This window comes from Hipposideros armiger, unplaced genomic scaffold, assembly GCF_001890085.2.
Source record: "Hipposideros armiger isolate ML-2016 unplaced genomic scaffold, ASM189008v1 scaffold_133, whole genome shotgun sequence".
Lineage (NCBI taxonomy): Eukaryota > Metazoa > Chordata > Mammalia > Chiroptera > Hipposideridae > Hipposideros > Hipposideros armiger.
Genome location: NW_017731483.1, coordinates 2580884 through 2608722, shown reverse-complemented (window position 1 = coordinate 2608722; position 27839 = coordinate 2580884). Strand labels below are relative to the sequence as shown.

At 50.0% G+C, this 27839-nt stretch overlaps 2 protein-coding genes and 1 long non-coding RNA gene across 4 annotated transcripts; 2 read left to right on the top strand and 1 right to left on the bottom strand.

Annotated features, from left to right (window-relative positions):
* The first annotated feature begins 270 nt into the window (after positions 1-270).
* ALDH1B1 (aldehyde dehydrogenase 1 family member B1) lies at positions 271-4834 on the top strand. 2 transcript variants are annotated; one of them, XM_019649465.1, is made up of 2 exons: positions 271-488; positions 2595-4834. In XM_019649465.1, exon 2 carries the CDS (start codon positions 2604-2606, stop codon positions 4155-4157), a length of 1554 nt encoding a protein of 517 aa, XP_019505010.1. In that variant the 5' UTR covers positions 271-488; positions 2595-2603; the 3' UTR covers positions 4158-4834. The 2 variants fall into 2 exon arrangements, with proteins under 2 accessions (XP_019505010.1, XP_019505011.1); XM_019649466.1 differs by having other exon boundaries at positions 321-493.
* Positions 4835-8350: 3516 nt separating this feature from the next.
* Positions 8351-10246, top strand: LOC109386384 (uncharacterized). The gene is made up of 3 exons (XR_002124783.1): positions 8351-8557; positions 9247-9461; positions 10165-10246. It is a non-coding gene; the product is annotated as an uncharacterized LOC109386384 (long non-coding RNA).
* IGFBPL1 (insulin like growth factor binding protein like 1) lies at positions 9751-27536 on the bottom strand. Its single transcript, XM_019649471.1, has 5 exons — positions 27083-27536; positions 16497-16606; positions 15668-15784; positions 14170-14323; positions 9751-12062 (listed from the first exon to the last, which is right to left on the bottom strand). Exons 1-4 carry the CDS (start codon positions 27528-27530, stop codon positions 14174-14176), a joined length of 825 nt encoding a protein of 274 aa, XP_019505016.1. The 5' UTR covers positions 27531-27536; the 3' UTR covers positions 9751-12062; positions 14170-14173.
* Positions 27537-27839: the final 303 nt, after the last annotated feature.

Below are 27839 nucleotides of genomic sequence, written 5' to 3'. Positions count from 1 at the left end.
AAAAACAGAGGGGACGCCCAAAAGAGGGTAAGGAGCGGTTCGTGGATGGCAACCTAACAAGGTGCATGATGCGGGAGGGAGAAATGCAAAATCTAATTCGGATCCAGTCTCCCACTGCTGTGTGGCCTGAAGAAGGCCTGCCCCCTCCTGGGTCTTTATTTCCGCTCCCAAACGAGGGCCTTGCGAAGGAGAGTGCGCTTGCGGGAGGCAGGATGCCCTGAGGGTGCAGGGGCGATGGGACAAGGGAAAGGTGGGGCACTGCCCCTTCCGCTCCCCTCGCCTGAAAACCGGAACCACTACCTGGAGGGAGGAGCGGCGGTGGTCTTGAGGCCAGTGATCTCGGCGCCCCAGGCACAGGCGGAGCCTCATTGGCTGTTGAGCTTCAGCCCTGAGCAGAGGCGGGCCCTGGAGCGAGCGCCTGGCGAGAGGCGGACTAGACCTCGGAGAACGTGAGCCTGTACTTGAGCTTGAGCCCGAGACTGCCACAGGTAACGTAAGTGCCCTTCTCCCCTCGGACCCCCGGGGCAAGTCGCAGCTCCTGTCCCCGCGATGGAGGCTTCCTCCCTAGTCCTTGGCTTCCCCATCTGGGGGCGGGCCCTTGTGTCCAGCGTGCACTGTATAGGACCCCCTCCACGCTCCCCATCCCTCCTCCTGCACCAGGGTCCTGAGGTGCGCCTTTTGGGCCTCGAGGACGCAGAACGCCACACCCCTCCCTCCAGACATTTCCCAGTTAGCTCGACCTCAACGCTCCCGCCCACCCAATCCGCCCCAGCCAAGGCTGTAGCTAAGAGGTCAGGACGCGCAACCCCTCCCTGCAGAAAGGATGAGGTGGGTGCCGCCTGGTCCTCAGTCACCCAGAATGCCTGGTCCTTGGCATAGTGGGCACTAATGCAGGGAACCGGAGAAATTGTCCACGGTCAGGAGGAAACACAAAGCTAGGGCTGTGGGAACCCTGGCTAAGGCTCCTGTTCTTACTTGCTGTGTGTCCTCGGTGAGCCCCTGAACTTCTCCGGTCCCCAGCCTTCTTCCAGAATGGGGGTCATCATCTGCTCGGATCAACCCAGGGCGGCTGGCCGTTTCCATGAGTTAACTAACCGCTGAGATATCCTGCAAACTGTAAAGCCTGGTGCACCAGTGAGCAGTGATCTTTCTATATGCAAGTGGAGGTGCCAGGGCAGACCCCATACAGGCCCCTAGAGTAGGAATAGCCTTGGCTTGGCATGAAAGATTTTCAGCCTTGGTCTGTGACCACTCATCCTGCCTGTTTAGCCCCTTCACTCCCACCCATGGATCGGTGACTCCCCCTTACACCCACCTCCCAGTGGACCCCTCCCTCCTCAAACCCAGGCTGTTGGACCCAAGGGTGCCTCTGTCCCAGCATGGGGCAGAACTCTGAGCAGAGGGGAACCTGAGTGCACCCCTGACAGGGCTGCTGGCTCAGCTTACCCCCAAGAGAGGGCTTTCCTGGGCAGCACTGATGTGTACGGAGCTGAGGTCCTGGCTGGGGTACTTTTCTGGATGAGTTCTTTGCTCCCCTCCCTGCCCAGTGGCAGAGGGTGGGGAGTTGGGGTGTGGAGTGCGGGGGGGGGGGGCAAGTGCAATTCCTTTTTGCTGCTGGGTGGGGCTAGACTCAAGTGAGAGAGCAGAGATGGGGGATTGCTGCTTCAGGGAATCTAGGAACTTTATACACCATTTAAATTTCAATGAATACATTTTATATATTGTTCCAATTTTACAGTTGCTGTTTTAATCAAGTCTTGTAGGCAACCATAAGCAGGCCCTTTTTCCCCCGGCTGCTACACTCCTGGGAAGCTGAGACCTGTGCCTGGGAGGCTGGGCTAGGCTGGTTTCTGTGGGTGCTGCCAGCTCTGATGGTTGGAGTGTGCCAGGCTTTTACATGCACGACCCCATTCAGCATAGCCCCACGAGGCATTTCACATGCGAGGAAACTGAAGCACGGAGGGGAAGTGAGGCAAGCCCCTGTCTAAGAGAACAGCTCTGTCTCTGAGTCCCGTTGGTTCCACTCCATTCTTAGGTCAATTAAAGAGCCTCAGTGGAAATGTTATTGTTTCCTGAGTATATCATTAAATAAATACCTACTGAGCAGCTGCTCTGTAGCAAGTATGATTCCAGGCAGCACGGACATAGCGATGAACAAAATAGGAAAAACAAATTTCTGCCTTCATGGAGCTGATGTGTTCTTGGCTTGGGGGCTTATATACACATATAAGCATGTAAATATACCATTTGGTATGTCAGATGGGGGAAAATAAAGCATAGTACGGGAGATAGAGAATGCTGGAAGTGAGGAAAGTTGCAGCTTTATAAAGGGTGGTCAGGGAAGGCCTTCCTGAGAAGGTGACATTCGAGTAAAGACCTGGAAGAGGTGAGGGAGTGAGCCGGAGGATAGACGGGGCCTGGCAGAGTTGGACCAGAGAGTTCTTCAGGGCCTTTATACACCTTACAATCCGTGTTTTGTTTTCGAGATGACATCCCTTTATGCTAGAATCTTGGAACGTCTGAGCTGGTGGGCCTTTGGGGGCCCCCTGGCCCCCTCTCACCTGCTCACCCTGCTTCCTTCTGTCCCTCTCCAGAGTAGTAACATGCTGCGCTTCCTGGTGCCCCGGCTTCGTGGCCTCGGTGGTAGGACCGCCCCGTACTCGTCGGCAGCAGCCCTCCCAAGCCCCATCCAGAAACCAGACATCCACTACAACCAGCTGTTCATCAATAATGAGTGGCAAGATGCGACCAGCAAGAAGACCTTCCCAACAGTCAACCCTAGCACAGGAGAAGTCATCGGCCACGTGGCTGAAGGGGACTGGGCTGATGTGGATCGGGCGGTGAGAGCAGCCCGCGAGGCCTTCCGCCTGGGGTCTCCGTGGCGCCGGATGGATGCCTCCGAGCGGGGCCGGCTGTTGAACCGCCTCGCCGACCTAGTGGAGCGGGATCGTGTCTACTTGGCCTCACTGGAGACCCTGGATAACGGGAAGCCTTTCCAGGAGTCTTATGCCTTGGACCTGGACGAGGTCATTAAGGTGTACCGGTATTTTGCTGGCTGGGCTGACAAGTGGCACGGCAAGACCATCCCCATGGATGGTGAGCATTTTTGCTTCACCCGACATGAGCCTGTTGGTGTCTGTGGCCAGATAATTCCATGGAACTTCCCCTTGGTCATGCAGGGCTGGAAGCTAGCCCCGGCGCTTGCCACCGGCAATACTGTGGTCATGAAGGTCGCAGAGCAGACCCCTCTTTCTGCCCTGTACTTGGCCTCCCTCATCAAGGAGGCGGGCTTCCCCCCTGGGGTGGTGAACATCATCACAGGCTATGGCCCAACAGCAGGAGCAGCTGTCGCCCACCACATGGATATCGACAAAGTTGCCTTCACCGGCTCCACTGAGGTGGGCCACCTGATCCAGAAGGCAGCTGGAGAGTCCAACCTCAAGAGAGTTACCCTGGAGCTGGGTGGGAAGAGCCCTAGCATTGTGTTGGCTGACGCTGACATGGGCCATGCCGTGGAGCAGTGCCATGAATCCCTCTTCTTCAACATAGGCCAGTGCTGCTGTGCAGGGTCCCGGACCTTCGTCGAAGAATCCATCTATGATGAGTTTCTCGAGAGAACTGTGGAGAAAGCTAAGCAGAGGAAAGTTGGGAACCCCTTTGAGCTGGACACCCAGCAGGGGCCCCAGGTGGACAAGGAGCAGTTTGAACGAATCCTGGGCTATATCCAGCTTGGCCAGAAGGAAGGGGCAAAACTTCTCTGCGGTGGGGAGCGTTTTGGGGAGCGTGGTTTCTTCATCAAGCCTACGGTCTTTGGTGGTGTGCAGGATAACATGAGGATCGCCAAGGAGGAGATCTTCGGGCCTGTGCAGCCCCTGTTCAAGTTCAAGAAGATTGAGGAGGTGATTGAGAGGGCCAACAACACCAGGTATGGCTTGGCTGCTGCTGTGTTCACCCAGGACCTGGACAAGGCCCTGTACTTCACACAGGCACTCCAGGCTGGGACAGTGTGGGTGAACACCTACAACATCGTCACCTGCCACACGCCATTTGGAGGCTTTAAGGAGTCTGGCAATGGGAGGGAGCTGGGGGAGGATGGGCTGAAGGCCTACACGGAGGTGAAGACAGTCACCATCAAGGTTCCACAGAAGAACTCCTAAGAATGGCCACCATGAGACCCAACTCCAGGCTAAGGGTTCCACAGCTACCTACCAGTAGTTGCCAAACATTTTTTAGCCCCTTTATTTGTTCCACGTGAACTCTTAGAACCTCAACAAATGAAACCATTAAAATCAGAGCTTCTCTAAAGCAGGGATGGGGGGCTGGGCTCAGTCCTATCCATCTGCACCCTAGCCCCAGGCCCCTTGGAGGCCCTGAGTAACTTCCATGAAAACGTAGGCGTCTCTGGAAGATAGATTAAAACCACTGATCTGGACTTTTAGTTCTTCCTGCTGATCCAAGGACTTCCTAATGGATTAACCTGCTGACTTAGTGGATGAACTCACCTCAAACACGGGATTGGAAGGCATTAGGAGTTTTGATGGATATCAAATCTTGGCCCCATTCTTTATTGACTTAACCTAAAAGAGAAGGGTGCTTTTCCTTTTCTAAGTACCAGTTGTTGGCTATTTTACTTGCTTGCCACAACTTCATTTTGCTACTGATTTTCTTTAATTTGAGGGAAGGAATGGGCAAAGAATGTATGTATGTAACCATTCCTTTAAAATAAGCTCAAAACAACCCACATGTCTATCAACTACTGAGTGAATAAACAAAATGTTTCCATGGAATATTCCTTGTACTATTCAGCCATAAAAAGAAGGAATGAAGTATTGACACATACTACAACATAGATGATCCTTAAACATGCTAAATGAAAGAAGACAGACATACAAGGTCACATATTGTACGAGCCCATTTATATGAAATATCCAGAATAGGCAAATCCATAGAGATAGGAAGTAGATTAGTGCTTGCCAGAGCTTGGGGAAGAGGGACCAGGGAGTACGTGCTAATGGGTATGGAATTTTTTTGGTGGGGGAGGTTTTGAAATATCCTGGAATTAGATAGTGGTGATGGTTGCACAACTTTGTGAATATTCGTATACCAAAAAGCACTGTATTGCATACTTTGAAAGTGAATTTTGATATGTAAATTGATTTTGATTAAAAATTAAACTCATACATCCTGTTTGCAAATCAATTTTTTATCGATATTCTCTTGCTACTGAGTGTTTTACAGAGTCTTGAGGATGGTAGAGATCTAGTTAGTCATCTGGTCAACCCCCAGCCAGGTGCAAAACTCCCCTCCACACTATTTCTAGTTTTGTTTTTGTTTTCCCCTGTCTGGATGACAAAGTGCAACTTTTAAGACCTACAGAGAAAAGCTCTGATTCCTCCCGCCTGAGTAAGTCCCTGTCAGATCTCATTTCAAGGCTTCCACTGGCGTCATCCCCCAAGCTCTACCAAAACATACCACCCCTCAAGCCAGCCTCAGCATCAGGGTCATCCTGACATGCTGGGGTTTCGGAGATGCAAACCTGAGAGTTCAGTATGATTATTGTTAGTCTTACTTCCCCAATGGATGGGAGTAACTCCAAGCCAGCAGGCTGTGACACAGAAACAATGCTGATCCCCTCCCTCCTTGTGTGCCACCCTTCGATCACATTGCTCATAAATCCCACTTTTAGGTCCACCCAGTCTCGTGAATGCACACCCCCAGGCTTCTCTTTAGCATCCTGTTATCTCACCTAGGTCTCGAGGTGATGTCATTCAGTATCTGACCTTAGAGGTGGCCTGAAAATGCTTCCAGAGGATTCAGGTTGTGTTCAGTCCCCTCATTTCCCCTTCCCGGGACCTCCTTTCTATGCCATTTGTCTAAAGCTGGGGTGACCCTGACTGTCCCCCGAAGTGCACCTTTCATCTACTCTTGGAGGCTGGTGGCACTTTGCACAGTAGTGAAAGTTGTCATGAAATGGGGAAATGGGAATGAGTAGGTGGGTGGGTGGGGGTTTCTAATGACTATCAAGCAACATCTCAATGTTTGAATAGATCCATTCGTCATTTGCTTCTCAATACTTCTAAACCAGGAGAAACTTAGTACCGGGTGTCCCATTATGGGGTGGGACTGGGACAGGACAATCTTCTAGGTCTCTCATTTCCATTCCTGAAACTCTGAGCCTGGAGTCAGATAGTTCCAATTCCCAGCGAGCTCAGCCCTGTAGCCTCTGCACTCATGACACTGCGCTGGGTACAGGGCCCTGTGAGCATGGAGGCTGAGTTGGGCATCATTTAGTGCAGACACTGCCGGCAGGTCTTCACTTGGTCATAGGTATCGCAATTCTGGGGCACCCACCCACTCAACAAACTTACACCAAGCTCTACTCTGCCAGGTGCCATCTATGCCAGGTGCCTTTACATGCCACTGAAGCCTCCCACAATCCAATAACGTAAGCAGTGGGGTTCCCCTTTTGTTTCACAGGAAATGGAAGCTGAGAGATTTAGCAGTATAGCTCATTTGGACTCAGTACATGATAAGCCAGAAAGGGGTCAAACTGAGAGCCTATCTAATCCAACCTCAATGCCTGAAGAGCCCAAACACTGAACTTCTTTGCTGGATCCAGCAGGGCTGCTGCTCGGTTCCAGTCACACTGCTTCTCGAGATCAGATCCCAGGTGCCAGGCCGTTTAAGAACTTTGATTTGGGTTGATTCTATTCTAGGTGTGAGGCTGACCTCTGGCGGTCACCTGGTTAATTAATTTGCTCAGATCATTTACTGGTTTGTTGTTTGTTTGTTTGTTTTTAAAGGCTAAGTAAGTTATTTTTAAAAAACCAAACAAACAAAAATCCTGGCTCTAGGCAGGTGTGGGGACAGAGAATTGAATGAGGCAGTCCCTGCCCTGTAGGAGCTCATAGTCTGGCAGGGAGACAACTACAAAACAGGGGAAAAGTGCTCTAATAAGTGGAAGTACAGAGGCCACGAGATCACAGATAGTCAAAGACTATTAAGCACCCACAGTGTTGATAAGGCTCCTACAATAATATTGATGATCTCATGTAATGCTTCTTTTTTTTTTCTTTTTTTTTAGATTTTTTTTATTGGGGAATTGGGGAAAGGGGAACAGACAAGTTGCTGTTGTTTTGTTCTTCAGTCTAGTTGTGGAGGACGTTGCTTCACTGGCCCAAGTTGGCACCATCATTGCGCTCTTCCCAGGCGAGGCAGATCAGTCGCCGGCTTCTGGACGGCCGCTCACTGTGGCTGCTGGCCGCTCACGCTGGCTGCTGGCTACATACGGTGGCCCATGGCAACCCACTGCCACAGGGGCTGCAGCCTACGCCATCACCAGCGACTCACAGCTGCCCAGCTCCACGTTGAGCTGTTGTTCTGCATCTTAGCTGTAGAGGGCAGTGTCACTAGCCCTCATATGTGGGATCCGAACCAGGGCCCTCTGGCGTCCCAAGCCAGTTCTTAACCATCGCGCCACTCGGCCGGCCCTCATGTAATGCTTCTAATTACTCTCAGGCACTTATTGTTATCATTTAACACCTGATAAATAAACATGGTGGCCCAGAGATGTTTAGCTAGGAAGTGCAGCCAGGACGCAAACTCAGGTCTTCTGACAATACAGCACCTGGCTCAGCCCAGGAGAAAGGCCAGGTGGGAGGGACATGGGATCCTATCGGATGAGAAGGAGGTAACCAGGCAGAGAGATGCAGGAAGGGTGTTCCCGGGAGAAGGAAGGGCATGGTGTTTGTGGGAATGCATGGAGGGTGCAAGGAATAGTGTGAGGAAGAGAGGAAGGGCGGAAAGACCTCGGAGGAGGCAGGGACTGGATTGTGAAGGGGCGGTACGCCTGGCGGGAAAGTCCCCACACTATCTAGCGATGGGAAGCCATGAGGGTTTTCAAAGGAAAGGGAAAGGGTCATTTTTTTGGTTTCTAAAGCTGGCTCTGCTTCAGTGTGCAGGATAGGTTGAGGGGTCAATCTGGGGCCAGAGGCCACTCAGGACTCTGCTACCCATGCCAGGGATGCTGACCTGACCAGGTGTAAGGATGGGCGGAAGGTGTGAGGATGGGAGCCAGGAGGTGACCCCATGTTCCTGGCTGGGGTAACCAAGTGGGTGGTGGTGCCAGCAATGCGGAAGGGAACCTGGCTGGAGGAGCAGGTTTGAGGGCAAAGTGGTGAGTTTATTCATTTATTCAATATGTTTTCTCGAGTGCAGACTGAAAGAAGCCTGGCACACAGTAGGTGCTCTGCAGATGTGTGTGGTGGGTGAATTTATGGAGATGAGAGAGGCTTCTATCCCCCATCCCCACTTCTCAGCAATAACAATTTGTACTCTTCCCTTGACAGCCAGCCACTCCCTAATACCACGGGGAAGATTCAGGCATGAGGAAGACAGTGATGGTGAGAGGAGACACAGGTAACTCTGCCTGCTGGTACCGCACACTTCTCAGCCCCTGGATGCAGTTGAAGCTGAACTCAGAGGCAGCGCTGACCGATTGGACTTCACACTCCAGGAAGGAGATGTCGGCCCCTGAGCCTAGCGAGGGCAAGCACAGGTATCCAGTCCTGCCCTGGGTGACAGGCTTCCGTGCTGGGTTCAGTATTCAGTTGCAGACACCAGGGCACTTCAGTTTCCCTTAATTAATGAAACTATCACATACTAACCATTCTCTGATTTAATGTTCAAGAGGCCCCGGTGAAGGCTAGAAGCGAGGAAATTCATTAGAGGGACTCTTCACTGTCGATTGATTTGCTCATTCTTATTAATTTTTCCCGCATCACGCATCCCTGGGGGAGGGGAGGGGAGGGCAATATCTTTTTAATGACATAGGATTAAATTCACCATAAAACCTGAAAAAAAAATCCATTTTTGACTAAAACTCAGGCTTTTTTAGTTAAGGTGGGAAGTGGGTACATTTGGGATTGAACACCGGCTTTTGAATGATCTTCCTTGAGCACAGTTAGTTGTAACTCAGTTGACAACAGAAGACTGAGAGTCAGGTTGCCTACTGCTTACAGCATCAAGTCCAACCTCCTTGGGTGGCATTTAGGGGTCTGGCCTAAGATCCCCACCCCCTCTACTTGCCACTACTGCTCCCAGCAGCAACCATGTGTCACCACTCCCCTTCACAAACTACGCTGCACTTCTCCACCCCTGCTCCTTTCACATGCTGTTTCCCTAGCCAGGAATCCCCCATCCCCACTCCACTCCCCAGCTCAGATGCCTCCTCTTCTCCTCTTCCAGGAAGTCTTCCCTGATCTTCCCTTGCTCCCGTCACAAAGCAGATACCTTGTGCTGCCTGGCAGGACTGCAGTCTCATCCCACTCCTCCCCGCAGATTCTCATCTGAGTGCGGGACCAAGGTCCTATCCACATTCACACTGCCAGCGTCTGTACCCTTTTGGCTTCTGGAGAATGCTACTCCATGTGCATGTGGGAGATGACAGAGGGCATATCTAGGTGAGTGAATTAAATACCAGAATGCTTATACTGTAGGAGACCCAAGTTCAGGGGGAGCTAGAAGCATCAGGCCAGGAGTAGACAATTAGGGCTCATTAAAAATTGCAAACAAGGTGACCAGGTGGGGCTGTGAGCACAGCCCAGGTGTGAGAGGTGAGGAGGATTCAGATTGAAGGAGCTGATATGAGCAAGCAAATAAAAGGCTAGATGCATACGGGATGGTGGGGAAGTATCAGTGGGACCTGGACCACCTACAGCAGCATTCCAAGGACAAAGAGACCATGAAGACTGTCCTTACAAAACATTTATTTTCAGGGTGCAGGGGTCAGGTGACGTCATCACATCTGTGAAAATAGGGCAGAAAACACAAGCTAAGGGGAGCGTGTTGCCAAATGATAACAGCCACAGCCCATGTTCTCTAAGCCTCTGCAGACGTCTTAGGGCGCTCACCGGTGAAAAGGCATTAGGTTGGAACAGTCATGTTTTTGGTTTTGGTGAAAATTTCAGACAGTGTAACGTTTATTATTATTACTTTTTGCACACGGTTATGATGCTACCCCCAGCCTCATGCAGTCTTGATGCTCAGCTCTGTCATCACAGGGCTCTGTCTACCTTGCTCTCTGGGTTTAGATCCAGCTGTCCAATTTTCATCGGGCAAATTTGAGGGGATTCAACTGATTTTGCTAAATGTGCTTATTGGCAGATGCATGATGTTCTAGGACCTTCTCCAAGGCCTCAGCATCCCTATTCCTCCTGACACCGTTTCACTAAGTGTCGTATCAGCCATTCAAATCACAGAGGAATTAACTGCAGACCCTGGATACAGAAATCACCGTGGGAGTGAGTGGAAGACGGGTAGGAGTACTGAGCACAGAGGGGATGTGAGCAGGTCCCCTGGCAGCCCCAACTTCCAACAGCCCCCCGCTTGATCAGTTTCAATCCTAACTTTATCCGAAGAAGGGGTTCCAATGTTTTAAAGTTTGAAAAGCACCCATCTAGTTTCATACCCTTCTTATTCAAATGTGGAAAACAAGGTTCAGAAACTGAAGGGGACTTGCTCAGGGTCACACAGCAAGCCAGGGATGAATTCCCAAATGGACCTCATGTTTCTGGGGTCCCAGGCCAGTCTCCTGCTGTGTGGTACATCAGGGTGATGCCAACCTAGTACTTAAGATCTGGGCCGGCCAGCCTTTAAGACAGAAAATGCAATTCCAAAAAAGACCCCAAAATGGCATGCCCACTGTGGGCGCCATGAGGATGAGCTTTAAAAATTGAGATGGAATTGGACAGGAGTCCCGGAACCTGTGGTCTAGCAGCCTCTCCCGTTTCCTAGTTATGAGATGATCCTGAGAAGCGGCACACGGTGTGGACAGGGTGCCAAGAAAGGCCAAGTGCCCTGAGTTCTGGTCCTTCCAGAGGCCTTTAGACGCTGGGCAAGTGCTTTACTCTTGGAGCCTGGTTTCTTCATCTGTAAAGGGACAGTAATCCTTACCCTGCCTGCTGTCCTGGAGTTGGGAAGTGACCACAGAGGACAAAGAACTTCACAAACTTTAAGGGCTATCCACATGTGAGATCCCAATTGACTTTAAAAAAAGGTTAATCATCTAGGGGATTTTTTTTTAGCCCAGATATTAAATATTCCCCTTCTTTCTTTCTTCATTAAAAAAAGAAAAAAGAAAGAAAGAATTATTCCTGGATAAGGTCAAACCATCTCTAAGTAAAATATATTCTACTACACTCTCATTTCACAGCCCAGAGAGAGCTTCTGACCCTGTTTTGACAATGTGATGTCCAGAAATCAGGTCTCCACTGCCCATCTGGCTAGAGAATGCTGGGCTTGTTAACAAGTGGACATCTTGGTTCCCAAATGCCCAGCCAAGGGGGCCCTGAGTCTGGTAAAGTGTCCCATCTAGGACTAAATCTCTTTAAAATGGGAAAACGGCAGAAACAGACGAGCTATAGCCAGCTGTCCATACCCTATTATGAAGCAATGACATTTATTTTTGAGGGAATACCATTTTAAAAAGCATGTTAAGACTACGTTTCCTGTATTTTTTCCATAGGGCCATCTTACTCTATGATGGCAGGGCTCGAAAGCACATCGGTAACATCCGGTCCAAGTGCCCATTTACAGGTGAAGAGACCCAGGCCCAGAGAGAGGAGAGACCTGTCCAGGTCACACAGCAAGTTAGAGGTCAGACAGAAGACAGAGGGAACATCCTCCTTCTTCGTACAACACAAAGTCACAGAGCTGCACTGATCAGCCACAGACAAATGAGGTAAAGAGTCACAGCTGACACAGCCTCATTCAGCCCTTTAGAAGTACAAATACACCACGAAGCAATCTTCCCTGGGCAGGAGTAGTTAAAAAAAATTCTCACAGAGCAATTCATTTCAAAGGTATAAAAAAGCTACATGCCGTCTGTTTCCCCTGTGTTTTCCCTGCTAAAAACTACATCTGCATATGAAGCTAGTTTGTGTCTAGTTTTTAAGAACATACAAAAGGGGTCATCTACAAACACAGTTTTCCCAACCCTTCACAAAGCGAAACAATCCATGACTTCACTTTTCCATCATCCTGTGATCAGTGTTTCTAACACCCTAGAAGAAGAGAGGGGAAAGCATTAGAAAAAATCAGCCTGCTCTGTCACAGTCAACTGTGTGTTTCATGGAGGGAGGGGGCGATGGTCCTCAACTATAAATCTCTCCCAGCAAGGAATAGAGAGTGTGGTGGGGAGCAGAGGGACCCCGTGGGGGCCCAAGAAGTACATGCATGACCAATGGGCAGACTTTTCAGGGAGGCAGATTCCAGATTAATTTGGGGAAGAACCTCCAACTGCTGGAAAATCCAAAGATGGTTGTCTTGTGGTAGTGAGCTCTGTATTTCTGGAGGTAAGCAAGCAAGGGCTGGCCGGTAGTGCATGTTGTAGAGGGATCTCAAGAACTGGGCCATGGTGATGGTCTTAATTCTATGGTTCTCTGTGGCTCCCTTTTGAAAACTCATCTATAATAGACTGGTTTCATAGACTGGTGTCATTTCTGTTTTTCTAAAAAATATATACATATTTATGCTTAAAAATTGTATATATGTTTAAAACATGAAACATACATACATACATACATATATATGTACATATATATAAAAGTATACAAGTATACATACATATATACACACACAAAAAAAGTCCTAATTTTGACTTTTTGTTATATATTTATAACAATACATATATACATAAAAAACAAAAAGTCAAGTATCAGGAGAGCAACTTTAAGAGTCATCCCCTAGCTGAATTTCTATTTGATGGTTTTATACCTTATATTTTCCTCCCTGTTTCTAGGAACTCTAACTACTTGCATCCATCCATCCTTCAACCTTATAAGAAACCTCCATGAAGTCTTTCTTCCCTTATCTCCCCAATTCTAAGCTGCTTCTCTCGCCTCAAACACACACACACTCTATATTTCCTCAATACTGCATTCTTTGTAGTTTAGTGATGTTCGCTTTTTGGTTTTCTGTGCATCCCCTACAGACTGATGTAAGGCCTTGTACACAGAACGTGCACAACAGCGGTGGCTAAATATGGAATAATATGGATTACAGAACCACAGCAAAATCTTTCTGCTTTTCGTAAACTATCCACCTTGCTTCTCATTTTTCCTGCTCTATAAGAAACGGGTCAGTAGGCCTTGCTGATGGTGCCTGTTTGCGAAGGTTCCTTCCTCTGGTCTTGTAAGAGGATCACACCCTCTGCCCTTGGCCTCCTGTGAGAAGAGCAGACTTCCACCCACCCCACTAATGCTGGGTGTGGCCATGGGACTCGCTTTGGCTAATGGCCTTAGGCAGATGAGACACACACACCGCATCTGAGCAGAAACTTGAAATAAGATTGTGTGCTTGGCTTGGCCTCTCACTGGTCTCCTCTGCCCTAAGAGTGGACATATTCCACAGGGGGCCGCTCCTCCAGCTGGGTCTCCATACGTGAAGACACATGGAGCGGAATCACAGCCAACCTGCAGCCATGACATAGCATGTGAGCAAGAGATAAATGTTGGTAGCCATGAACCAGCGAGGTTTGGGGATTGTTTAAGCAGCAAAAGATGGCTAATGAAGGGATTCGTTTCCTAAGTTCACAGTCCACCTGTTGGTGGGGGACGGCTGCAACCCCAGCTCTCACCTGGGTGACTATGAGGACTGAGGAGGAGACACAGATGCTCTGCGGATGTGCTGCTAAGCAAGCACAGTGTTCAGGACAGGCAGGCATGGCCCAGACACGGCAGAGCTGCCGACAAGGAGGAACCCAGACACAGACAAATGATGCTCACGTTATCTCCTCTGTGGCATGTTTTCACATGGGTGCTGTGACAATGACAATGCCTGCTCTGTCAGTGCCCTCTCTAGGGGGACCCGGAGGAAATAGTCTGTTCAGCCTCAGAAACAGAAACAGCTGGTTCTTTTCACCTTATGGACATCCGTAATGTTCACAGCTCTTGACTTGCACACTAGGTGGGAAGCCCAGAGTGATATGTGTATAGAACATACTAGAGATTCTATCTGCTAATGTTAATATGTTTCTACTCTTGTTTTGCGTTCCTCTGGTTTCCGTAATTTATGTATTTTCTCCTTTTTTATTACACATCTTATAAGCCATCTCAATTTCTTATGACACAGGTATCTGAATACTGAAAACGAGTTAGCATGTGAACTTACTCCATCACATGCGGTCATCGGGAGCCGGGAAGTAGGGGTATCTGTATGCATTCAGATCGATAACTGTCACCGTGCCGTGGGACTGGGCCTCCCCAACCGTGTTGGCGGAATGGCACTGGTACACTCCCTCATCCTCCTTTTTCAGAGGATTGATCTAGAAATAAAACAGGCAAGTTTATACAGTTCTACATGGCACAGCAAAACCACTTCCTTAGTAAGTCTTAATGATACGTCTGAACACTTATTCCTTTTCAAAAGAACCTAGAGCTCACTCCATTTCTCTTGTTGCCTTGGCTGCCAAGGAAGAATTAAATTTCCTTCTCAGCACCCTCTCTATCGTGGTTCTCATTTTAATGTTTCCTCTGCATTCCTGCCTTTACTGTGAACTACCTCGTCCTCGTATTGAACGTGGTGGGTATAGATTAGAAGGAAAATACGACACATTGAAAGAACAAGAAGCTACTGCCCAAGGAATGGCCCACAAGTGCTCCCGATGGAGGCAGCCATCGCAAATTAATACCAGAGGTAACCTTTTCCTCCACATTTTCTTGTAATAAAGTAGGGAAATGTTAGGGTCATGGGGCCCTTGGACGCTGTCCAGTCCAAAGCCCTCCTTTTAAAATCGTGAACGCTGAGCCCCAGAGAGGAAGACTGACTCGCTCAACATGGACCCCCATCGCATCATCCTTCATATACATGGCATTCCCTCATCTTAGCAAAACTGCTGCAAGCGGCACAGAACAGCCATGAAAGGACACGGATGTGCCATCTTCCCTCATCAGCCATGTATGTGGTCTTGGGCAAGCATATTAGTTTCCTGTGGCTACTGTAACAAATTACCACACACTTAATGGCTTAAAACACTACAGATTTATTATCTACATTTCCTGAGGTCAGAAGTCTGAATGGGTCTTAGTGGGCTAAAATCAAGGTGTCAGCAGGGCTGCCTTGTTTCCAGTAGCCCCAGAGGAAAATCCGTTTCTTGCCTTTTCCAGTCTAGAGGCTGCCTGCATTCCTTGGCTCATGGTCCCTTCCTCCATCTTCAAAGCCAGCAACAGAGGGTCATGTGTTTCTCACACAACCATCTCTCTGGCCGCCTCTCTCCTGCCTTCCTCTTCCACATTTAAAGGACTCTTACAATAACACTGGGCCCACCCAGATAATCCAGGGTAACTTTCTTATTAAAGTCAGCTGATTAGCAACTTCAATTCCATCTGAAACTTTAATCCCCTCTTGCCAGTAATGTTAACATATTCAAAGGCTGCAGGGATTAGAATATGGGTGTCTTGCCAGAGCCACAATTCTGCCTGTCGCTGAAGATCACTTATGCTCATAGGAATTATACTACCTGCCCCGCTTTCCTCACAGTTCTTGTAAGGTCCAGTGAGAAATGGTTAAGAATAGCTTTGAAATATGTAACCTGTTAGAGAAATATAAAGGGAGCTTTAAAAAGGCCAGTCAGTAACAGCCTGTAATCCCAAACAAATGAGAAACTCACCAAAATCCAGGCCATGGCCTCGTGGTCAGAAGGGCCCCCTCGCACCTGAACAGCTATATTCACATGGTCCCCAGGCAGGTCCTCCAGCACCTGGGTTCCCTCAGGAGACTGTGTGACCTTAAGAGAACAGGAAAACCAGGTGTGGGTTAGCAAAAGCATTTCTGGATACAGACCACCCCACAGACATCCTTGCTGTCTTCATCTTCCCACTGACTCCAAAGCTGAAATCCTAGTACCTCTTATTCCTATTAAAATGTCAGTCACGTTTAAAACCCAAATGTATGTACAGACAGCACACCCTGATGGACAGCAAAGGTGCTACACCACCACCATCGCGCACAAGCAGTTCAGAATTTCATGGCCCTTCTCAGGGCTGTTGAGACAAAGGGTCAGTATATGCTGTGATCCTTGCTAGTCTCAAACATTGATCTGCAAGAAGATGTAGTTTTGGAATAGGATTGGGTCATCTGCCACCAGCCAAGTCTTTCTAAAACCCAGATCCAGGGAAGGAGGCTCTAACTTCACTCCAGCTGCTCTAGGCTAGATAAACAGAACTTTCAGGACAGCCAAGTGGCCAGGGGAGCAAATGGCACAGCAAGAATGACAACTCCCCTTTAGGGTAAAAGTTTCGAAGCATAAACGGAGGAGGAGGGGTGGTATATAAGATATCCCTTTAAAATCCCCTGCGTCCACATAGAAAGACATACATAAACATGCTTAAAAGAAAAAAAAACACCTTTCTCTCTCTCTGTCTCTCTCTTACACACACACACACACACACACACACACACACACACACGCACACACACGAGTTCTTGGATATAAATACCTTCTTCCACGTGATGACTGGGGGAGGCACAGCCCTCACCTCACAGGACAGGTACACCTGTGCCCCGGTGACGTTGTGAACACTCCGGGGTGGAATGATGACCACAGGAGCTGGAAGAAGACGACAAGGGGACACAACCTTTACCCTGCCAGGTCCCAAGCACCCCACTTCTAGAACCCCCTGCTTGCAGAGAGCTGGTGGGACAGTCTAACATGAGGGGGCTGCCGTGGCAGATGGAAGCTCTCCACACAGAAAAAACAAGCTCTTAGGCAAGGAATCGTGGAAGAGAGCTTGCCTTAGACCTGGACGGATGCCTGCATGTCTCCTGCTCCAATGCCTTTGTTCTACCAACAGGACAGCAGGGATCCAGAGAGGACAGGCGACTTCCCAGAGTCCCCAGCACGTCAGTGGCAGAGCCCCTGTCTTGTCACACTTCCTCCCAGGGCCCCAGCTGCCATCTGCTTTCAGCTCAACTAGACGACAGGGTGTTGGGAGGGGCTGGTGTCACTTCACCAACGGCAGAATCTTCTAACAGATGGGCTTTTCTCCTTCCACTTGAAGGGTGAAGGGCGTTTCAAAGAACAATGCCATGTAGGACAGCTGCTGCCACCCTGGAGCTGAGACCCCAATGGGTCTATTCAAGACTTCCATTTGCATATCACAGACTCACAGACTACATATGCTCTGCAACCCCCTCCCCCCACAACCTCCCTGTCCCCAGGACAAAGCTGCAGACCTGGAAGCCATGTAGAGGCTGGAATCAGGCATTGTGGATCTAGGCTGCCAGAACATTACAGAAAGGAGAGAGAGCATGTGGGCTCTCTGAGTGAGAAATTCTTAGATGATACTCCACACCCTCCCCTCCTCCCTGTGCCTGGCATCTGCTCGGCTCACAGTGACACTAAAAGAATCAAGTCCAGTGGCCTTGGCCTTTAGGCCCTCCATCTGACCCTGAGTGTACCTGCCTCCACATTGGAATGCACCCCCCAGCTCCACAGGTGGATGGCTCCCCATCCCACAGAGGGTATGCGTCCTGGTCCAGGACCTGGGGGTCTGCACGTCTTTGACCTGTTGAATCACAGCCTGCCTTGCAGTCCAGGTGCTTCCATCTGGTATCACCTGCACAAGAAGGCAAGCTTGGCCCACCCTGACATCTGTCCCCACAGTGTCTTGGGCAAGGTGAAATGTAGAGGCCTGGTGAGGAAAATGCTTTCTGCTTGTTTTTGCTTGTCTGTAAATTGTGGATAATCCCCCCTGCATCACAGGGCTGCTGAGCTGATGGTACCATGTGATAAGTGTGAAAGCAATGGTTTAAATTAACACGACAGACAAGTGGGGGTCAGGTACATGTCTGGTGAGCAGATGACTGGATGAAGAAACACATGACAAAAGAGCAAACACATTCATTCTCCATTCATTCATTCTCCGACTGCTGTCTATGGACTCCTGGGCCTTCACCTGGTGACTCAAGGACAGCCCTGCAGGCCAGCATAGGAGGGGCAAGGGAGAACAAAGAGAGGGAGACAGAGGCTGGAGGAAAAGGGGAGAGGAGCAGGAGCAAAACGGCACAGAAACAAAACTGGTTTGGCCCCTTCAGACAGACTGGGAAGCAGACCCTGTCAAGCTGGTACCAAAAACATCTCTGGGAAATTGTTTTAGAGCCACAGACTCTCAAACTGGAAGGGTTTGAGACCCCCAAGATCCTGTGCCTGAACATCTGTGATGTGCGCATCTACCCGTGACTTGCATGCCTCCAGTGACAGAGAGCTCACTACCTATGGAGCCAGGCCCTTCCATCCTTGGAGGGCTCTACTGATAAGAAAGCTTGTCCTCAGCGGGAGCTAAAACCTGCCTCCCTGTGACTCCTACCTGTTTGTCCCAGGATTGCCCTCCGGAGACCTACAGCCCCCTGGGCCAAACACCTACAGCCCCCTGGGCCAAACGCCTCCAGTGAGTTGAATACAGACGCTGTCCTCCTTTCCTCCCAGGCTGCTTTCTTCTCCCTCAGCCTGATCAGCCCGCTTCTTCACGTGTGCCTATCTGACTGCCTCTGAAGCACTACACCCCTACCCACATCCCTGAGTATAGCCAAAGTCCCTCCAATGAACCAAGGTCCTAGGCTTCTAACACCGCCTGCCGCTCCCCAGCCACCTGCCTGGCTGTCACAATGAACCACAACAGCCCTGCTTTCTGGCAGGAGCCCCATCTGCGACAGAGGACAAAGAGAGTCTGATTTATTCACATCCTCCTGCCAGCACTGTCTCCCCTGGAGCCCAAACCAGTCCTGAAATGGCTCACCGTGGGAACCATCAGAACCGTGTCTTATTCCAAAGCCCTCCACGGGTTCCAAAGGGACACTCAATCAACGTGTTTTACTTTCCTTCATGTAAAGTCATAAATTTTAAATGAGATTTCATCAATCCCTTTCAGGCCTAAATGAATAAACCCGTAAATCACATTTCATCTTTCTCTCTTTGCATTTCCCTCTCCTTCTCCTTCAATAACTACAATTAAGGGAGACTGTCTTTGCCACGGATTTCATGGCAGAAAATATCATTTCTTTTACAAAAGAGCCCCCTGCTTTTAATGATACAGTGACATTCAAATTTTTTATTTTTAAATTTACATACAGTACATCACTCTTTCTGGTGTGCAGTTCTAGGTTTTTACAAATGCACACAGCCGTGTAACCACTGCCATAACCAAGATATAGAGCAGTTCAGTTATCTTGAAATTTTTTCTCATGTGTCTCTTTGTCATAGGAATCTGTTTTTAATTTTAACATGTCTGATTTTAAATTGAAAATATTTTAATCCATAATCACTCTTTAACTAGTCATCGTCATAATAGTAACGATGATAATAATCCCACGAGCTAACAATGAGAGCTTGTGGTGTGCTAGGCTCTCTTATTCTGCTTAAGGGGACTGATTATTAACCCATTTGATCGTCCAGCAATCTCGCCAGCTGCCAGCTAGGGAAGCTAGCCAGGGTCGCCCAGTCTTACACGGTGGGCTCTGAGCCCAGAGGTCTGGCTCCGAGCGCTGTTCCACCACATTTGACCCTCTCCTTACATGACATCCCATGCATACTACTCTTTCACCCTCACCCCAGCCCTGCACTTATCCCCGTTTCACAAATGAGGAAACCAAGGCTCAGAAAGGTGAAGTGCCTGAAGGAACAGGGGCTCAAACTCAGGCACCCCGAGTCCCTTGACTCCACATTGCTTTTTCAAATGAAACATTTGTTATTCTGTATGGACTCCATTCCAGTACAAGAAAGATTTCTTTAGGGATTGTGCTGGGGATCCCCAAAACAACCCCTAGGTTCAATGATTTGCTAGAAGGACCACAGGACTCAGCAAAGTTTCACTCACAGCTATGATTCATTACAGTGAAAGGAGACAAAGCAAATCAGAAAAGGAACAGGCTTAGGGGGCAAAGACAGCAGAAACCAGGTGCACACTTCTAAGAGCCTTTCCCAGCGGAGTCACATAGACTCGCTTAATTCCCCAGCAACAAATTGTGACAACATGTGCAAAATGCCATCGACCAGAGAAACTCACTAGAGACTCAGTGCCTGATAGTTTTTATTGGGGGCCGGTCGCCTAGGCATTCTCTGCCTACTGTGTACAAAATTCCAGGCTCCCAGAAGGAAAGCAGGTGTGCAGCTATCCTTTGTACAGTTTAGGTACACTGAGCCACCCTTATCAGTTCTGGGCATGGCCCCTCCTGAAATCCAAGTTCCCAGACACCAGCCAGGGCTAACCTTACTAGCAGGCCTAAGGATAAACTACTATGTCGACTCTTTTCTGTCCAGGAATGAAACCCTCCAGGCATCACCCTGAGGGAACAGCTCTTGTAAAGATACCATTAAATGGGTGATGTGTCCTTAGCACTAGCAGGGCATTTCCAGTCCTACTGTCTCCAAGGGCTCATTCAGGTGTGGCACTGGGGTGCTCAATGTCATGACTACCATGGCAGGAGGAACCCAGGTTCAAATCCTGTCTCTGCCACACCCCAATGCTGTGACTTGGCCTCAGTTTCCTCTTCTTTAAAATTGGCACAGGAGTCCATTCTCCCTCCCCTACCCTCCCTATAGGCTGCTGTGAGGCACAGTTACAAGACCCCTTGTGAATTATAAATGGCTTCCATGCAGGGATCTGAGGACTTGGCAGGTTGCGCTACCCAAGGATAGTCTCCTCCAAGATGCCGTGCCTGCTTTACACCCTCTATTGGCCTCTGGTGAGTGGGCCTCTTGGTGGGCCCGACTCGGAGGCTCCAGAGGCCACGGCTCATAGCCCTTCCTCAGGTGAGTCTGGGGCACAGCCTCTCGCCTTACTGTTGCCAGAGCGGCCACACCCCTGGAAGAGCCAGGGTTTGCCTTTCTACCTGCCTTTGAGGAGAGTCATGTGGCTTTCAGGAGGGAGGACTATGCCTGGTCAGCCCAATCTATGAATGTGCCAGCTCTGTCTCTCTAGCCCTTCCTTGCTCAATGCTTGTTTCCTTCCACTCATGCCAGCAACAGCCTGGAAATGCTGGGACAGCACAAACCCACCCATCAGGGAACACAGAATAGTCACCCAGGTGTGCCCCAACAATGGTACCAAGGGAAACCCAAATGTCCAGGGGTCCGGTCACCAACCACAGGAGCTTGGACAAATTGCTAACCATTTCCTCCTTATCTGCATATGAAGCTGATGACTTTGGCTCACACCCTCCAGGGTGAAGAGAGAGAAAGGATGGGACTGCATTATAATCGTGTGGATCTGTACAAATGAAAGGGATCGATATTATTATAGCGTGTGGTGATCTGTCCTCCTGCCCCGTAAGCTAAGTATGTCCTTGATGGCTGGAATGAAAGATCTCTCCAAATGCTGCTGAGATTTCTTTAAAGTTAATGGTGCTAGGGGAAGAAAGAATATCAAAAGTCATCCCTCAGGACCCCATCTGCCTGTAGGACAAAGCGCACAACCAAAGAGTTTCATGATCAACGCACTAAACAGCCCTGATAATTTATGCTAATAGTCAGGTTACAATGTGGCATGAGAACCAGCGTAATCCTGCTCCCCGCAGCCTGCACCTCAAACCCCTCCCTCGGCATGAAAGGCTTTTGAGCACAAGGCCCCCCTTCTTTGTCCCTCTCACAAAGTGGCATTTGCTGCCTCTCCTGGTTACCTGGTAACACACGCCTCACAAAGACAGATTTCTAAGTGGAGCTGGAATTCCAACTGAGGTGAATTTTCTAAGATCAGGATGGCACGAGCTCACTGACGCTTCGGGGGCTCAGTGTCCTGGTGGGCACTGGCACAGGACCCTCTTCCTATCTAATTCAAAACATGACATCAGCCTGCAGGGTCCCACTCCCTCCCAATGTTAGCAGATGGTCAGGGTGCAGATGTGGAACAACAGCCTCTTAAAATAATGATAGCAGTAACAATAACAACCATAACGCCACGCCACCTTACAGTTGAGAAACGGAACCAATAATTTAGTACAGAATGAAGCTTCAGCCCTCAGCCTAGCACTCAAGGCTTGCAATGACCTTGCCCTAACCTACTTGGAGCCTCACCTCCTTCACCAACCATCCACTAGGTAGCAGCCCAGCACACCCACTGTTCACACTAGACACAGGACCTCCTACCTCCATGCTTTGGTTCATGCTGTCTCCCCATCCCTCCTTCTCAGCCCAGGAATTTTGTACCCATCCTTCTAGGCTCCTCTCATATGCTTCCCTTCAGTGAAGCTAACCCTGTTCTTCTCAGGAGCCATCATCCTGTGCTAAACAGAGGAACCAGCAACAAGCCTTGGGGGGAAAACAGGATGGGTCCAAACTGAGAAACCCTCAATAGTCAATTTGCAGCACCTTCCTACTCAGGCTGCCAGAGGGCCCCACCCGAAAAGAACAAGGAAAACCCAGGCTGGAGCCCCACTTCAGCCAGGAACCAGCCCTCTGGCTCCAGGGAATTCTCTTCTGCTGCCTCAGTTTTCCCTTCTATTAAATGGAAATGAGACCTGGCCAGGGTAGTTGTAAAAATCGAATAAGAAGATGGAATGCGAATGTGATTACCAACAGTAAATAATTTTGTATGTGGGAACATAGTGGGTCTTCATTAAGTGTGTGTTGATCAGAGGGTTATGCTCACTATTAGGCTTTTGGGGGCATTTCAGAGCATATGGGGAAAGGTAAGCATTTAAGCCTGAAAACAGTTTCCAAATACCCCACAGAGGCATGTGTAAGAACACCTCCCACACGGAGCAGAGCCTAATATTTATTTACAGAAGCCTCATTCTGTTCAAGTCAGGAGCTCGAATATTGAAGGAGTTGGTGAGGAGCTGAGATGGGGGGTTTTATCACCGTTTTGAAGCAGAACAGCTGCTGCCCTGGCTCAGTCTGCTTCCCGTCAACCAGGGTCCCCAGGGGCATTGTTAAAAAGTGCTCCTGCTGTGTCCTCTGAATAGGGGATGGCTTTAGGGCAGCACAGAGTGAGGTCCTNTACAGCATAGTGGTTAGACATTTATATAATTTAAGAAGTGATCCCCCCGTTTAGTACCCACCTGGCACCATACATAGTTATTGCCGTATTATTGACTGTATTCCCTGTGCTTTACTTTACATCCCCATGACTATTTTGAAACTACCAATTTGTATTTCTTAATGCCTTCACCTTTTTCACCCAGCTCACCACTCCACTCCCCCATGACATTCTTGTGAAGTCAGCACGGTGCCCCCCATGGCCTCCAAGCCTCTCTCCCAGGGCCTCCCCTCCATCACGGTAATTTCAATGGACACAGGACGGCCTGTCAGGGCCCTTCTCACAGGGCAGGGCTCAGGCCTGAGCATGTTGTTCAGATTTGTCTGACCAGTGAAGAATAGGGAGTCATTGTCCTCCCCAAGGACCCCAGACGTGGAATCTTTTTCAATGTCTTAATGTAATTTCAGTGTGTGAATATGTTTCCTGTTTAGAGAATATAACAAGTTTAGAGAATATAACAAATGTCAGCTCTGCTGCTCTCTAGCTGAGTGACTTTGGGCATTTACTTTGCCTCTCTAAGCGTCAGTGTTTGTCATCTATGAAGTGGGAATAATAGTCCCTGCTGCCTACATTGTGACAGGATTAAGTGAGATAATAACTATAAAGACATTAGTCCAATGTCCGATGCATGGCAAACCTTCAATAAATGCTGGCTATTATTATTGTTATTTTATTAAATGAAAGAAATGAAAACCAACATTGCCTTATGGACAATTAAGCATGGTGGGGAGTCTTCTTCAGNTCCCACTCCCTCCCAATGTTAGCAGATGGTCAGGGTGCAGATGTGGAACAACAGCCTCTTAAAATAATGATAGCAGTAACAATAACAACCATAACGCCACGCCACCTTACAGTTGAGAAACGGAACCAATAATTTAGTACAGAATGAAGCTTCAGCCCTCAGCCTAGCACTCAAGGCTTGCAATGACCTTGCCCTAACCTACTTGGAGCCTCACCTCCTTCACCAACCATCCACTAGGTAGCAGCCCAGCACACCCACTGTTCACACTAGACACAGGACCTCCTACCTCCATGCTTTGGTTCATGCTGTCTCCCCATCCCTCCTTCTCAGCCCAGGAATTTTGTACCCATCCTTCTAGGCTCCTCTCATATGCTTCCCTTCAGTGAAGCTAACCCTGTTCTTCTCAGGAGCCATCATCCTGTGCTAAACAGAGGAACCAGCAACAAGCCTTGGGGGGAAAACAGGATGGGTCCAAACTGAGAAACCCTCAATAGTCAATTTGCAGCACCTTCCTACTCAGGCTGCCAGAGGGCCCCACCCGAAAAGAACAAGGAAAACCCAGGCTGGAGCCCCACTTCAGCCAGGAACCAGCCCTCTGGCTCCAGGGAATTCTCTTCTGCTGCCTCAGTTTTCCCTTCTATTAAATGGAAATGAGACCTGGCCAGGGTAGTTGTAAAAATCGAATAAGAAGATGGAATGCGAATGTGATTACCAACAGTAAATAATTTTGTATGTGGGAACATAGTGGGTCTTCATTAAGTGTGTGTTGATCAGAGGGTTATGCTCACTATTAGGCTTTTGGGGGCATTTCAGAGCATATGGGGAAAGGTAAGCATTTAAGCCTGAAAACTGTTTCCAAATACCCCACAGAGGCATGTGTAAGAACACCTCCCACACGGAGCAGAGCCTAATATTTATTTACAGAAGCCTCATTCTGTTCAAGTCAGGAGCTCGAATATTGAAGGAGTTGGTGAGGAGCTGAGATGGGGGGTTTTATCACCGTTTTGAAGCAGAACAGCTGCTGCCCTGGCTCAGTCTGCTTCCCGTCAACCAGGGTCCCCAGGGGCATTGTTAAAAAGTGCTCCTGCTGTGTCCTCTGAATAGGGGATGGCTTTAGGGCAGCACAGAGTGAGGTCCTTCCTACCTTTGCCTTCGCTAGCTAGGTAAAACCCCCCCCCCCATCCACACCTTCATGCTTCACCAGGACACAAGGCAGGGGCCACACAAACATGTCAGGACACAAAGTGATAGGAAAATAGTGCCAGGTCTGTGACAAATGACACAATGGCTGGTGGGGAAGAAGAGGTAAATTCTGGGGAGGCTTGAAGCCTGTCATTAATGAGATCATTAAAAGTAGCATCTGAATGGCCTCCACTTGGTCCCGTGAACATCTTTACGCCTGGGGCCTGTGCCTGAGGTGGGCCTCAGATCTCATAGATCAGAGTGGAGGGGCTGTCACATTTACTTGTCATTTGGTAATTTTCAATGAATTAGGGGTATGGGGTTTCCATCTGCCATCTGGCCTCACTCTGGTAACCATGGCAACCACCACCTGCCTGACTTAACACTATCATATCCTGTCCTGAAAGAGCACGGAATAGGGTGTCAGGGACCTCGGAGCTGGTCAGGCTTTACTGGTCGCCCTGGCTGAGTCCCCTGCCCGTCCCCTCCCCCCCAGTCTCTGTCTCCTCTCCATAATAACAGATTTGGTCTGAGTATCTTCACGGCGTCTCTCTCTTAGGAACAGAACACCACTCCAGGGAAAAATCATCTGAGACCATCCACACTGGTTAGACTCTGGGGACCTGGTCAGCATTTATGCCTCCTGCACGTGGAGTGAAAGTGTTACCTGTCTGGAGACAAAGAGAACTGCCGGTGAATTAACTGCTGAAGAAAGCAGATTGTAAAAATCTAGTGACAGGAACTAGAAGAAGGAAGGAGACAGAACTGTTTAAACGTCACATGGCAGAAACAAAGGTTCAAAGTGGAAGGGACCTCAATAGTGGCTCCACAGGGGCTGACACGACTGAGAGAGGGGACGGGAACAGCACCCGGAAGCACCAGCCAGTGTTCTCCTCCACGTGAGCTCCAATCAGGAACAGCCAACGGTGACTTTCCTGTGCTCCCAGCTGCCTCGGCCCCCTCAACGGGCCGCACATTGTTTTCATGTTTCCGGGACAGGAGCCTTCTTGCCCCATCTCCAGCAACCCATTGGGTCTCCTGGACATGCATCTACCTGGAATACTTGGGGGAAAATAATACTAGACACTTCCCAATACCTGTTAAGGCCTACCCCCACCCCCACGGCTTCCTTGTCACTACACTGACTTAGGCATTTAGGTCTACACTTGGCCTCCAGGCACGGGCCAGAACCACAAGACAGGCTCCTTGGGACTCCCCAGCCACCAGCTCACTCTCTACTAGACTCTCTACTGCCCCTCTAGGCAGCACAGATAGGGGCGGTTCTCCAAGACCTAATGGGCTGCGAGGGTGCTTTGCTGGGCATCGCTATACTAATGTTTTGGACTTTTTGGTTTAATTTTTTAAAATTACATATAGAGGGTGGTCAGCAATGACACCCATAGATGACTTTACTGTGATGTTAATGAAACTTAAGTTTCTAGGTCCCCAGCAATGATTCATTTTCCATTCCTTTAAAGTGGGACCCTCCAAACTGTATAAACCTTAGCCCCACAAAACCTGGTCTGCCCCTAATGGCACCATACTCTTATCAGAGACTAGGTCTCCAAGGGTCTTACCTGTCCTAAGTAGGTTCCCTCAGAACCCGCTGCAGGGCCCCAGCCCTGGTGTCGCCAAGTGACTAATGGGTCCCGCCTTATATAGAGCTCTTCCTCCTTCGGCATCTTCACGGTCCTTCCCTCTTCATTCAAACAACCCATCCCCCAGCCAGGCCCGGTACTGGACCCCCGGGGACTTGAACCCACTGGGACTCCCCTCCCCCAAACTCCCAGTCTCATGGAGGCAAACACGTCAGGCCTGCAAATAACTGCATCAGCAAACACTTAAGTATCAATAGGGACGGAGGCTCCCCAAATTCCGACCAGCTCGGTTGGTTGGTGTCTCTATGAGTTTGGTAAGGGAGGATGCAGGAGGTGGGTTCCTGCCCCACTCAGTTTTCTTGAGCACCCTGCCAGATAAGAAAAACTGCACCCAAAGGGAAACTGAGGCCTAGTCAGCGCTGTCCATCGCGGTGCAGGGAAGATCCTGCGCCCCACACCATAGAGAGTCGGGGTCCCTCTTTTTCCACCCGCCCAACCTTCTCCACTTTGGGTGGGAAAGCCAGACTCACCAAATTCGCAGGGGCCGTCGCGCGCCTTGTGCAGGTGGCCCGGGTGCGCGCGGGGCGCGTGCCGGGCACGCAGGCGCAGCGCGCAGATGCTGGGGTAGGAGCGGCCGTCGGAACCACAGACTGCGCCGCGCTGCGCGCACACGCAGAGCCCGGTGCCCTCGGGCGCCGCCCCTGTGGAGCGGCTCGCGCACACCAGCCCCGGGCCACAGCGCGCGCCAGCCTGCCCCCCGCAACTCGCGCCCTCCGCGCCCAAGCAGCGCGCGCAGCAGCCGCACTCGTCGCGTGCCGGAATTCCCGGTTCCGGGCAGCGCACCGGCGCTGGACAGAGCTCCGGCCGGCACGGACCGCACTCGGGGCGCCGGCCGCCCGCGCCGAAGAGCCCGAGGCCCGGGACTAGCGGTGGCAGCAACAGAAGCAGTAGCGGGAAGAGCACGAGTAAGCGTGGCATGGTCTGCTTCGGGATGGCAGTTGGCGCTTCTGCTTTGCGCTCCGCTCTGAGCGCACGGCGCCACCACCCCGCCCGCCCCGCGGCCGCTGATTGGCCGGGCTGGCACCGCGGGGCGCCCGCAGACGGCTGTCCGGCCAGGGGGGAGCGCGGCTGGGTGGTCTCCCGGCCGCCCCGGTCCGAACTGGAACGATGTCCCAAGACCCGCTTTCCGACACCTAAGGGCTCCTGGGGAAACTGAGAAGCAGTCTCGGGGCGGGAACTTGCCCAAGGTTGCTGTGGTATTGTACGCACGGTCTCCAGATCCAAAGC

Excerpts from the sequence above, each read along its gene's own strand:
- ALDH1B1 (XM_019649465.1), top strand. The coding sequence starts at position 2,604 with ATGCTGCGCTTCCTGGTGCCCCGGCTTCGTGGCCTCGGTGGTAGGACC.
- IGFBPL1 (XM_019649471.1), bottom strand. The coding sequence starts at position 27,530 with ATGCCACGCTTACTCGTGCTCTTCCCGCTACTGCTTCTGTTGCTGCCA. Across the intron at positions 15,785-16,496 it reads CAGTCATCACGTGGAAGAAG|GTCACACAGTCTCCTGAGGG; the intron begins GTATTTATATCC and ends TGTTCTCTTAAG. Across the intron at positions 14,324-15,667 it reads AGGCCATGGCCTGGATTTTG|ATCAATCCTCTGAAAAAGGA; the intron begins GTGAGTTTCTCA and ends TTTTATTTCTAG.